General features: G+C 40.4%; 1 protein-coding gene across 4 annotated transcripts in view; it reads right to left on the bottom strand.

Moving 5' to 3' along the window:
* Positions 1-8410, bottom strand: part of NPHP1 (nephrocystin 1) — a 69634-nt gene extending 61224 nt beyond the window's left edge. For 3 of the 4 annotated variants that reach the window (XR_004228488.1, XM_023190383.2, XM_023190384.2), the window contains exons 1-2: positions 8303-8410; positions 4855-4931 (exon numbers count right to left, since the gene is read on the bottom strand). Coding sequence is in view for 3 of the 4 variants with exons in the window: in XM_023190383.2 (XP_023046151.1) it covers positions 4855-4931; positions 8303-8371 (146 nt within the window). In the remaining variant the exon portion in view is untranslated. The remainder of the gene's footprint in view (positions 1-4854; positions 4932-8302) is intronic. The other variant, XM_023190385.2, reaches the window with a different exon arrangement.
* Between the last annotated feature and the right edge of the window lie 5563 nt (positions 8411-13973).

The raw sequence follows: 13973 nt of genomic DNA, 5'->3' as shown, positions 1-13973 counted from the left end.
CAATGAAGTACCATCTCACACCAGTCAGAATGGCGATTATTAAAAAGTCAAAAAACAGAGGTTGGCGAGATTGCAGAGAAAAAGGAACACTTATACACTGTTGTTGGGAGTGTAAATTACTCCAATCATTGTGGAAGACAGTGTGGTGGTTCCTCAAAGACCTAGAGGTAGAAATACTATTTGACCCAACAATTCCATTACTGAGTGTATATCCAAAGGAATAGAAATTGTTCTATCAAAAAGACACATGCACACGTATGTTCACTGTAGCGTACTCACAATAGCAAATACATGGAATCAACCTACATGCCCATCAGTGATACACTGGATAAAGAAAATGTGGTACATATACACCATGGAATACTATGCAGCCATAAAAAGGAACCAGATCATGTCCTTTGGAGGGACACAGATAGAGTTGGAAGCCATTATCCTCAGCAAACTAATGCAGGAACAGAAAACCAAATTCTGCATGTTCTCACTTATAAGTGGGAGCTGAATGATGAGAACACATGGACACATGGAGGGTAACAACATACACTGGGGCCTGTAGGAAGGAGGAAATGGAGGAGAAAGAGCATCAGGAAGAATAGTTAATGGATGCTGGGCTTAATACCTAGGTGATGGGATAATCTGTCCAGCAAACCAGCATGGCACATGTTTACCTATGTAACAAATCTGCACAATGCTATACATGTATCCCTGAACTTAAAAGTTAAAGAAAAAAAAAAAAACCATAATAAATAAAATTTTTTTAAAGCGAACAAAAGTCCTTTGTCAAAAGGGTAGAAAAAGAGAAGGGGAAACATCAAACTGGGGCTGACCCCACTAGCAACCTCCCCAAAAGTCCCTCTCCCACCCTTCCTCTTTGCTGGCAGTCAGCTTCCCACTGGCACCTATGTTCTCAGCCTCCACTGCAGGCAGGGTGGGCAGGGGGTCCAGGGCTCCCAGTGTAACATTAAACACGTATATTGGGATTGCCTCCCATTTTATCCTCCCTTACCAGGCATGAAAAGAATCCCTCCTACATCTGCTCTTAGATACTGAGGGTATGGACTTTGTAACCATGAGGAGAGATATCACCAACAAGCAAAAGATGGCAGAGTGGATTGACAGCAAAGGCTGGTCTTTGAGGATATCACAAGCCATGAATCCACCCCGAGAGAACCCAGCTGCAGGCATTTGTCAAATGAGACTAATGGCAAAGCTGCTTATTTTGGCAGGTGTCATGTTACTTGACCAAAAAAATCTTTACTGAAACTTAGACTCAGAAATTTCACTAAAAGGCCAGAGTAGAAAACTATTTTAATATAATGTACCAAGAAAATAAATTATTTATTATAATTACCTCCTTTATAACTATGTAATTATTAAAATCCTCAAACAGTTGATATTTTAAGACTCCTGGCTCAGGATAAAAACTAAGCACACATTCATCTTCACTGCCTCCTGAAACCCCACAAAAAATGATTAAAACATTTGAAAAGATAACAAACCCTGAACACTGCAAAGAAGGAAAGAGGGACAAGTAGCCAGCAAGAGATTTCAACAAATTTCTGCTCCATGGCCTGGAAGCATGTTCTCCTATAAAGGGTGGAAGACGCAACACAAGCATAAGAGGGAGATAATCTGCCAGGCAGAAAACTCCGGGATTTGAGTCAGCAGACATAAAGGACCAAAGGTTCACTAAACTAAATCATAGAGGAACACATTATGAAACTCTGCAGATGAAAAGACATGCACAGTAACTGGTGTTTACTTTATACATTATCTAATATTATTGTGCTATATTGTGTAAATTAAATTATATGCATACATCTAAGTTTTGAAGAGGGAAATCAATGTTAAAGCAATATTATTCAAGGGAAGAGTAATGATACTGATTAAGTTTAGATTTAGTTGGGGCTCTTTTGTAATAAGTCTTGTGACTTTTAAAAGTCTATTTACAGAAAACCTGAGCCAGTTAGCTCCCTTTTCCCCTCTCTGCTTTCCCTCCTTACCAGCAGATTCTTCCCTAAAAAAAAAAAACAAACAAAAACAATTAACAAATGACCTAAAGAGAATCATGACTGCTAAAGAAGTTTCCACACACCAGGGTTAGAGCCTGCCCTATTCTGGCACTGGGGGCTTCTCAGACTAAAACCTACTTCCCAGCCCCTGATAAGCCCTATCAACATACAGAATTTCATTCTTATTCAAGGGATGGTACTAGCAGGAAAGACCCCTCTCTATCTAACAGTAGAAAAGCCCATGAGAGCTCTCCGGGCTAGTCCCTCATTCCTCAATAAAAAATAGATAAGCCAGACCTAATAAAGAAAACAGGCAACATGAAAGATAAAATTTAAGAATAATCAAATATAAATTAATTAATTAACTAATTTAAAAAAATCTGAGCCCAGAGAAAGCAAAGACAATTCAGAGAACAGAAGAGAACTTAAGGAAAAAAAAAAGCGTCCTAGTCATGGAAGTAGTAACAAGGCAATCAATATGAAAACAAGAACATGACGCTATGAAAAAAGAACAATTCAAGAACAAGAGAAAACACTTGTAAATTAATAACATGACTGATGTTCAGGTATGGTGGCTCATACCTGTAATCCCAGCACTTTGGGAGGCCATCATGGGCAGATCACCTGAAGTCAGGAGTTTGAGACCAGCCTGGCCAACGTGGTGAAATCCTGTCTCTACTAAAAATACAAAAAAATTAGCCGAGTGTGATGGTGTGAGCCTGTAATCCCAGCTACTCGGGAGGCTGAGGCAGGAGAATCGCCTGAACCCAGGAGGCAGAGGTTGCAGTGAGCCAAGATTGTGAGACACAATGAGACTCTGTCTTAAAAAAAAACAAAAAACCAATATAACTGCTGAAATACAACAATATGGCTGTTGAAATAGATAATAAAGAAAAGTGTTAAAGTCAAGAGAATTGCCAGCATGGTAGCTCACGGTGAGGGAGAGGGGCATCCCGTGAGCCTAGAAGGCAGAAGTTGCAGTGAGCTGTGATTGTGCCACTGCATTACAGCCTGGACGACAGAGTGAGACCCCCCACTCCCCCCCAAAAAACACCTCCCATACAAACAGACAAAGAAACAGAAACTATTAACAGGAAGTTATGGGATCTAGAAAATCAGTCCAGGATATTCAATACCTGACTCAAAGGTATTTCAGGAAGAAACAGACAAATGGAATTAACAAAATAATCTTTTTGTAAAATAAAATCTCCCAGAGCTCATGAGATATGAGTTTTCAAACTGAGACTCAGAGCATTGAGCAGATAAAAATGACACCTACATGACATTTTCAGACATGCAAATGTCAAAGTGAGTTTTTAAATGACAGTAATGATCTTCTTTTCATGCACAGAGAAGACTATGGTTAATTGGGCTTAAAAATAATTATTAGGGGCCAGGAGCAGTGGCTCATGCCTGTAATCCCAGCACTGTGGGAGGCTGAGGTGGGCGGATCATGAGGTCAGGAGATCGAGGCCATTCTGGCTAGCACAGTGAAACTCCATCTCTACTTAAAATACAAAAAATTAGCCAGGCGTGGTGGCACGCACCTGTAATCCCAGCTACTTGGGAGGCTGAGGCAGGAGAATCACTTGAACCTGGGAGGTGGAGGTTGCAGTGAGCTGAGATCATGCCACTGCACTCCAGCCTGGGTGAGAGAGAAAGACTCTATCTCAAAAAAAATAAAACATAACAATTATTAGGCTGGGCGTGGTGGCTCACACCTGTAATCCCAGCACTTCGGGAGGCCAAAGCCAGGGGATCCCTTGAAGTCAGAAGTTTGAAACCAGCCTGGCCAACATGATGAAACCCGTCTCTACTCAAAATACAAAATTTAGCCAGGTATGGTGGGGCACGACTGTAATCCCAGCTACTCAAGAGCCTGAGGCAGAAGAATCACTTGAACCTGGGAGGTGGAGGTTGCAGTGAGCCAAGATTGTGCCACTGCACTCCAGCCTGGGCAACAGAGCGAGATTCAGTCTCAAAAAAGACAATAATTATTATTATTATTTTTAGTTTACTAACATAAAATTTAAAAACCTAGTTTTCCCTGGGACTTCAAATTCCGTCTATAAATCTTATTCTATTTTTAAATCTAGTAAAGCAAGAACAATAACCTTTGCTTTTCTTTCATTACCGTTAATTAAACTTGAACTAAATCCCTTAAACAATCAATCCTACTATTATAAATTAAATTCACTTGACGTTTCAAAATTCATTTGTTTTTCCTTTAAGCACTCTGAATGCCTGACTTAAGTAAAACTTTTCCAAACAATTATAATTCACTTAAATTAATAGAATCTCATGTTCTTTGAAAGGTAACAAAATCTTTAAATATCTCAAAAACAAAGATTATCTTAATGATGTCCTAAACTTAATACAAATGTTATGAATTAATAGTCTAAATTTGATTTAGTTCATCACATCTATTTAACTTTAAACTCTCCCAAGGATTTTTTTTTTAAGTAAAAACAAATACAAAACAAAAAACACCCACCTAGAAAACAGTGTTGTCTTCTCATGGGAGTTAAAGTTAATATCCCAATGAAGGACTAACTGCTTATAGACAGAGGTTTCCGACCAGGTCACAGGATCTGGGCTACATAGGCCAAGGATTTACGGTAGTCCTGCCCAAGTCACCTATGTTTACATTAAGCAGTTTTTATAGTTGCTGTCATAACAGCAAGTCCACAACCATCAGGTTTAGGTTGGTTTCTTCTACGTTCAACTTACAACACTATGTGATTCTTCCATTTGATTCCAAAGGACCAATCTCTATGCCCTAAATACTATGCATTGAAACGTAAGTGCAGTTCCTGGAAAGCTTACATAATTTAGCATACTTTACCTTTGATAAATATCTTGTCTTTTATTGGGTTCTAGGGCTGCTTCTTTCAGTTGGCTCTCAGAAAGCAAACTATCAACCTATGGAGACCATTTAAAATATCACATTGTTAAATACCGTATCACCTTAGGAAAGAAAACTTCTCTTTTTATCCAGTATTTTATAATGAACACTTTTAAACAAAAACAAAGTTTTAAAAATTTTCCAGTGAAAACCCATATACCCACTACCTAGAAAAAACATTAACATTTTACTATATGTATTTGATCTATCCATCAATCCACCTTATGCCTTTAAGTAAGTTACAGTTATCAATACATTTCTCCCTAAATAATGGACTATGGATGTCACTAACTAAAGTTCAATAGTTGATGCAATATATGTATACAGTGAAATGCACAAATATGAGGCATACATTTGCTGAGTTTCAACAAATGCACCCATGTGTGTAACCAAAATTACTTACCATCACCCTAGTAAGTTCCTTCATGCCCTTGCCAGTAAATCCTCTCCTTAATCCTCCATAGACAAACCTGTTTTGATATTTTTCCAACATAAATTAGTTTTGCCTGCTCTTGAAATTTTATATAAATAGACTCATTCAGTAAGCACTCTTGTGTAACCTTTCCATGAAGCATGTTTTTGAGATACTTCCATATTGTTGTGTGTACCATTAGTTCATTCCTTCTTACTACTGAGTGGTATCCATTGTATTCAATGTATCATGACTTTATCTTGACTTAGTAGTTTAAGTTTACTAACACTATATGTAACTTTGTCAATATACTCTCCAAAAAGGCACATACTTCTTTGGTCTGTTTTCTATAGATTATGTAGAGAAGATAAAGTAGATGAAAAAAAGAGAAAATTCCACTAGTTTCTTCTCTACTCTTGCAATTTGGCATCCATCTGAGTGTTAATTTACAAAATTCACACACCTAGTGATAGAGCCAATCATCGCAGGCCTGACCCAGAGGGGCTGTTGATTACTTGTCCTATGGACACCGAATAGAAAATCTGTTCCATTTTTGGCTTCAGGTGTCCTCTGTGAAGACAGGGAGGAATTAGCTAATACTACCAAAATACACTTTCCAGATAGTCAAGGTATCAAAAGGCTACAGAGCCAGTATTTCTCCCAGGAGAATAATCTTTGTAATAGTTTATTTTAATAATCATTTTTATAGTTTCCTTCTAAAACTTTTCCTGGTTCTCCTAATGTCCCACTAAATTTAAAATTAGTTCATCATGACTAATCATCAGAGAAATGCAAATTAAAACTACAATGAGGTACCATCTCACACTGGTCAAAATAACTATTATTAAAAAATCAAGAAATGACAGATTCTGGTGAGGCTGACAAGAAAAGAGGACACGTGTACACTGTTGGTGGGAATGACAATTAGTTCAGCCACTATGGAAAGCAGTTTGGAGATTTCCCAAACAACTTAAAACAGAACTACCATTTGACCCAGCAATCCCATTTCTGTGTATATACCCCCCTCAAAAAAATAAATGATTCTACCAAAATGTCACGTGAATGTGTATGTTCCCTTCAGCACTATTCACAATAGCAAAGACATGGAATCAACCTAGATGCCCACCAATGGTGGACTGGATAAAGAAAATGTGGTACATAGACACCATAAAATAATATGCAGCCATAAAAAAGAATGAAATCATGTCCTTTGCAGCAACATGGATGGAGCTGGAGGCCATTGTCCTAAGTGAATTAACATAGGAACAGAAAACCAAATACCACATGTTCTCACTTGTTGAGTAAACACGGACATAACGATGGGAGCAATGGACACTGGGGACTGCTGGAGTGTGGAGGAAGGAAGAGGAATGAAGGCTGAAAGACAGCCTATTGGGTACTGTGCTCACTGCTTGAGATCATCTGTACCCCAAACCTCAGCATAACACAGTGTTCTCATGTGACAGACCTGCACATGTACTTCCTGAATCTAAGATAAAAGTTGAAATTTAAAAATAAGACACAGAATCATATTAAGAGTCCAGCAAAGTTCAGCATAAGTCAATGCCCCATCAAGTTCATTTTTTATTTCTACCAGAAGCGTATTTAGCTTTTGTTGCACCGTTCTGATTCCAATACAAAGTAACCTAAATAATTACCTCCCAAATCCTTTTTACTTTAAACAAGAGGACAAAAATGGATAAAATAAGAGTATCAGTGAATCTCTTACTGGCCTAAGATTATAAAATAATTTTACTCAGTGGAAAAATACTTAGTAATACATCACATGAAAAAAAATTAAAATAAAGTAAAATAAAAATGTCAAAAAATAAACCCACTGGTTGCTATTTACTTTTTTCTTATTTTTAATAAGAACTCAGTGTATTTTTAAAAAGGTTTTTTTTTTTTTTTTTGAGACCAAGTCTTGCTATGTTGCCCAGGTTAGTCTCGAACTCCTGGGCTCAGGTGATCCTCCTGTCTCAGCCTCCCAAATAGCTGGTACTACTAGCATGAGCCACCACACCTGGCCTAAATATTTTTATAAAGATAAAAAAGAATAAAGAAAATCATAATAATCATCGGCATCCTGTCACACAGAAATACCACATTAGCATGTTCCCTTCTATGCTGTTCTGAGTATATCATGTAAGTAACAATGTGATGAATACTTTTATACATCAATCTCAGTCCTACTTTCTAATTATTACATATAGCAGATCCCTGGAAATGTAATTTTTGAGCCTAGGTGCATACACACATGCTACACCTTGTCAAGCTGCTTTCCTGAAATGCTGTACAAGCACCTTATACATGGGAGCAGTGACTGTGTCTGCTTCATCATACCTTCCTCAAGACTGAGTGTTGTGATTTTTAAAATTTTTGGGATACCTTACGTCCTTTGCAATTACTTGAATATCTTTGAAGTTAACATTCCTCGTATGTTTATGAGTTACTTGTTTACCTCCTTTGCTCATTTATCAGACCTTAATATTCTTCTATATTAAGACTACTCCTTCACACCTATCTCGCTTGAGTTCATGGAGGCAATAATAATCTCCATTTGAGGAAGGTTCAAAGGAAATAGGCTTGGAAAGTGGAGAGAGGAGCTAGGCTCAGAGTTGGGTTGGAAATGGTTACCACTAAGTTTAGATTGGGAGATGAGGTGGGTTAGTGAGTTGTTAGGGTAGGAGGTTGAGATGTTAGCTGGGAGTGAGGGTCGGAGGAGGGGGCGCTTAGTTGATGGTCACGAATTTTGGGAGGTTTCGCCTTTGCCTGGGGGCTGAGTTGGGATCAGGAGGGGTTTGAATCGGGGTTGGGTGCTCGAATGTTATGGGGTAAGGGAGCGTTACAACCTGGGAAGGTAAATAGGTTGGGAACAAGCTCCCAGGATTAGGTGGGATCACGGTGGGAAGGCGCAGTGCGCAGCTGCGTCCGCCTGTCGCCCGCCCCACGGCCCTCTGCACAGCCTGACCATACCTGTTGCTTCAGCTCCTGATTGCGGCGCCGCAGCGCCTGGAGAGGATCGCGCTGCCGCCTCGCCAGCATCTCCCTCGCTGCGGCGCCCTGATTGCTCCAGTTGCCAGGGAAACCAAGCGGCGGCGCCGGAAGGTGACGCCATCGACGTGCGCCCGCCTCCCAAGCCCGTCCCGCCCCGCCCGGGCCGGTCCCGGGAAGGGTCAAAATGACTTCTTGCGGTGGTCATCCCACGCCACCAGGCAGGTCGCGGCCGGGGGAGTCACTTTTCCTCGCCAATTCCTAAGGATAGGGGAATGTCCCCCGGCGTCTGAAACTACATTCCCCACAATACATCAGTAATAACATCAGTAATAACACCACCTTCTTGCTGGGATACCTGTTTTATGGCATTTGCTTTTTGATACCAATTTTGTAAGCTCATCTTTTTTTTTTTTTTTTTTTTTTTTGAGACGGAGTCTCGCTCTGTCGCCCAAACTGGAGTGCAGTGGCCGGATCTCAGCTCACTGCAAGCTCCGCCTTTCGGGTTCACGCCATTCTTCTGCCTCAGCCTCCCGAGTAGCTGGGACTATAGGCCTCCGCCACCTCGCCCGGCTAGTTTTTTTATTTTGTATTTTTTAGTATAGACGGGGGTTTCACCGAGTTAGCCAGGATGGTCTGGATCTCCTGACCTTGTGATCCGCCCCTCTCGGCCTCCCAAAGTGCTGGGATTACAGGCTTGAGCCACCGCGCCCGGCCCCAAGCTCATCTTAAGATACAATTTGAGCATCTTAAACTTTTTCATTAACTGCAAGAATACCTTTCCTATGGGATATATGGTTCTGTTCCATATCTCACTTCAAAAGGCGGTTGTTAATTCTTTGCCATTTAGGCTACTTAAGTTTCATTTCATTCTAATATTGAACGTTGTCCACTGTGAATTCTGTAAGGATGGTAATTGTTCTACAGCAAATCTATGAGCAAATTATTAGTTCTCATTATGATTCCCAGTTTACATCAACTCTCAGGAAGGTTGTCATGTTTCCCCCATATGGGACTGCATCCCATGAATCCAATTCCAAAACTCCACTACACCAAAATTGGACTTGAATAAGAATGATGATGATTGGAGCTCACCTTCCAAACGATGGACCCCGTTGATATAAATGAATGTTCTTCAGTACAACCACAGGCCAGGCTGAACCATTATTTATGTGCATTTTTCTTCCAGTATAATACATAGAGAAAAGTGTACAGAGAGAAGTGTACAGAGAAAAGTGTGCAGCTCTGAAAACCCTCCACCCCATAACAGCACCCAGATTATGAAACAGAACATTATCTGCCCATTAAGTCTTTCTAGTCCCTGCCTACCCCCACCCCCAACCTCCCATCCCTCTCACTTCTCCACCACACACCAAAGGTAAACAATATCCTAATTTCTAAGAGCACAAACTTGTGTGGCCTTTTTTTGTACTATACAATGAAATTATGCAGTGTGGTGGCTTCTCTTGTCCTTTATATATAATCACATTTGTGAGATGCATCTATACTGTGTGTGGCTGTAGTCTGTTCATTCTCATTGCTGATATTTCGCATATGATATACCCTAACATACTCACTGATTCTACTGTTGCTGCGTAAGTGGGCAGTTTCCAACTTATGGCTAGTATAAATAGTGCTGCTAATAACATCCTGGTGCAAGTCTTCCGGCAAACACATGTATACCACTGCTGAGTCACAGGGCATGTTATATGTCAGCTTTAGTAGATACTACTACCTGGTTTCCCAAAATGGTTGTACTAATTTATACCCTATCAGCAGCGTATTGAGTTTTTGTTCTTTATGTCCTTGGCAAGATTTGGTACCATCTTTTGTTGTAATTCATGTCATATTTTGAATTAATTTCTCTATGGTGGCTCATAATTAATGTTCACTTAAATAGCCAAACATATGATTTCCATTAAAAATGTTTATAACAAATGAGAAAATGCTACGAAATATTTCTAAGTGGATTATTAAATAATTACAGATGATGAGATGAGCAAAAAATGCTCTAAAAAAGCTATTACTTATGAAATTCTCATTCACTTAGTCTACAAATTACAAAAATTATCTATATCTACTTATTTATAGGGATTTCCATATTTTAAATAGAAAAGTTACAGCATCATGGATACAGTTTGATTCTGTTGGTAAAACTAAACTAATAAACCTCCCTAAATATGTGTGAATATATGAACAACAATGAGGAAAGGTACAAAAAAAGTATATTACTCATTCATGTCAAGTGTAAAGATGCTTGACTGTATACATTTGTGTACCATATTGTTTCAGTTACAGGTATTCATTATTTGCGATTCCTGGATCAGCATCAACATCACCTGGGAGCTTGTTAGAAATGCACATTTTCAGGCCCTACCACAGCCCTAGGAGAATCAGAATCTGTATTTTAACAATGCCCCAGTGTTTCATGTGCACATTCAAGTTTGAGAAGTACCACTGAGGTATTCAGTGTGCTATAAAGGATGTGATTACTCAGCTGATTTTTCACTAATGACTGTAATATTCAAGATGGTCACATTAATAGTAGTCATTGCTCCTCTGTAGTTATACCTTGATGCCATTATAAGAAACAATATAACCTAAAACAAGAGAGATCTGCAGTGAGGTAGCCAAAAGAAACCAAAGCAAACCATGGCCAATGTTTCTCCTGAAAGCAAGCTACTTCATAAAACTCATCATGATTTCTTTCTATCAGTGTGTTAAAATGAGTAACAATTTTGGATTGCTTCCTCACAGGCGATACTGAAAAATAATTTAATAGTTTCCAAGAGACTCATAATGTAGACAGAACCAGTGGAACAAGACGACTTGGAATCAACAAAAAGATTATAACAAAGAGAATAGAGAAAGTGTGCAGTTTCAGGGTCTTAAAAGAAAATTCAGGCCGGGCACAGTGGCTCACGCCTGTAATCCCAATACTTTGGGAAGCCAAGGTGGGCGGACCACCTGAGGTCAGGAGTTTGAGACCAGCCTGGCCAACATGGCGAAACCCTGTCTGTACTGAAAATACAAAAATTAGCCAGGCGTGGGTGGCACATGCCTGTAATTCCAACTACTCAGGAGGCTGAGGCAGGAGAATTGCTTGAACCTGGGAGGTGGAGATTACAGTGAGCCGAGATCATGCCAGTGCACTCCAACCTGGGCAACAGAGTGAGACTGTGTCAAAGAAAAAAAAAAAGTAAAAGACAAGACAAGACAATCCACCTCAAATAAAAATGGCAAATATATATGAGTACCTTGGTGCAAGGCACTGTTTGGGCCTGTGGTACAAGATGTTTAACACTGATCTCAAAGAGCTTCCAAGCTACAGTAATAGACTAGAAACACAAAAACTGTACCAACCACTTACCACAGAAGTACTACCTGGTGTACAGAATTCCCTGCCAAATGAACAGCTTATGATTAAATACACTGAGTTCTACAGTAAGGTCTTGCATTGAATATGTCTACTAGACAGCTGAAAGAGTGAAGCTGGAATTGAAGAAAAGGCTCAGAGGGAGGGAGGTCTGCTCGGATGTGCTAGTTAAGCCAAGACAATGGCTAGGGTAATCACAGGAGAGGACAGAGCAGAGAACCAAGGGCAAAAGTTTGAGGAACTTGAGAAAGGCAGCAATAGTAGCAGTTTGGAAACTTGATAAACTTTTGTATTAGAGAAGCAAGGGAAGGAGAATTTCAAGGGAGAAAGTGGCCTCATCAAATATCCTCAAGGTACAATGTGAGCATTCAGAAAGAGCCATAGATATTAATGTTTCCGGAAGGTGCAGAGGGCAGATCACAGCAGGCCAATGGGTAAAATATTTGGAAAGAGACAGTGAACCACTTCTAATTGGCAAATGATAGCATCAATTAAAACAAATTTTAAGTCAAAATCCATGCATTTGTTAGCCGGGCGTGGTGGCAGGCACCTGTAATCCCAGCTACTCGGGGAGGCTGAGGCACAAGAATTGCTTAAGCCTGGGAGGCAGAGGTGGCAGTGAGCCAACATCACACCACTGCACTCCAGCCTGGGGGACAGACTCAAAAAAAAAAAAAACAAAAACAAAAAGAAAATGTGCATTTGTAAATAGAAAGCAGCGAGAGACTGCAGATGCAAGAAAGAGCTGATGGACTGGAGAACAAGGAAGGTCCTGAGGGGGATGTAGAATTCTGCAGAGGCCCAAGAGGAGACAGCCTTGGAAAGGGCCTGTGTGTCTTCTCTCCTGGTAAAGGAAACCTAATGAGACAGAGCTTCAAAAACAGTAGTTTTCAACCTCAGCTGACCATCACAATCACCTGAAGAACTTCAAAAATCCTAATACCCAGGCCATATTCCAAACGACGTGAATCAAAATGTCTGGACAGTGGCATGTAAGCATTAGTATTTTTAAAGCTCCCCAGATGATGATTATATGTAGTCCTGTTGAAAACTGCTCTAGACAAAACTATGGAGAAAGACGAAGGAATTCCCAGCTAAGGGCCTTTATCTTCTCATATGGTTGATCTACTAGGAATGGAAGCCATCAGGTAAACTGGGAGTTTAAGAAACTCAGGTGCTAAGAAACAAGACAGATGCAGTCACAATAGAACCCATTAGTCGTGAGCCAAGTGAGAAAGGTGAAGTCTTTCTTTAAAGTTCAGTGGCTCAAAAGAACAAAAGTAGTGGTGAAGGTAAATGTACAAGCAAAGATGGAGTCTAATCTGACCAGGGAGCCCAGGATGACTTTTGAGGTTAACTGGGTGAGACAACCAATAGTCTCCAGAGTGGGCAGTTCTGCAGAAGATGTAGAGGATGTTAAGCTGTCCTAATGAGGTGGGGTTACCTCAAGACTAAACAGACCGAGTACAATCTAACAAAGTCCAAGCCTGTTGATGACAAGGTCCAGAGTATGGCTGAAGCAATGTGGGATGGAGCAGGTGGTCTGGGAAGCCCATACTGGGGGAGAAAAGGAGGCAGGGTAGGGTAGTACAAGTGGGCCAAGACAGGTAAATGTCATGACTAAATGGCAGTGAAAAATGGAGGTGGGGGAAATAGATTTAAGGAGTCAACAGTGTGTCATTTCCAAGTTATGACTGGCACTGACTCCCGGCTTCCAACTTTTCATTTCCAGTTTTGACTAACGTAGGAAAAGTACTATCTCCATAGTATTTTCAGGGTGACAAAACTACCACATTTAAGTAGGGCAAAGGTAGAAAAAGTGACAGAGGTAACATCAGAGGTAATTGCCCACTACAGAAATGGGGAGTACACAGTGTAAAGAGTTAGTAAGCAGAAAAATAGAAAATTAGGAGCAGCACAGAGTGGTTAAAGATCCCATAAGGATATGGACAAGACTCGGAAGTAGCACATGCCCAGAGGCAGGGATACCTAGAGGAGAGACAGAAGAAGGGCAAGACTGTGTCAGGGTGCTGTATGTTAAGTAATGAGAGAGAAAGAATCAACACTGGAAGGACCAGCTCCACCAGGAACACGGCACAAGAATAGGTCCAAACAGGCAGAACTAGGCCAGTCACAATCCAGATGCCTAACCAGGTACATTCTGACAGGTTGGGAGTAACATGTCCCTCAAGAAACCTACCTTGCCTCAAAGAGTCTCAACTCTTGGAGCCTCAATTAGGGGCGGACACTAGGAAGCTTCAGCAAACTGCAGCCCAC

The sequence above is a fragment of the Piliocolobus tephrosceles genome, chromosome 15 (genome assembly GCF_002776525.5).
Source record: "Piliocolobus tephrosceles isolate RC106 chromosome 15, ASM277652v3, whole genome shotgun sequence".
NCBI lineage: Eukaryota > Metazoa > Chordata > Mammalia > Primates > Cercopithecidae > Piliocolobus > Piliocolobus tephrosceles.
This window is presented reverse-complemented; position numbering and strand designations above follow the sequence as displayed.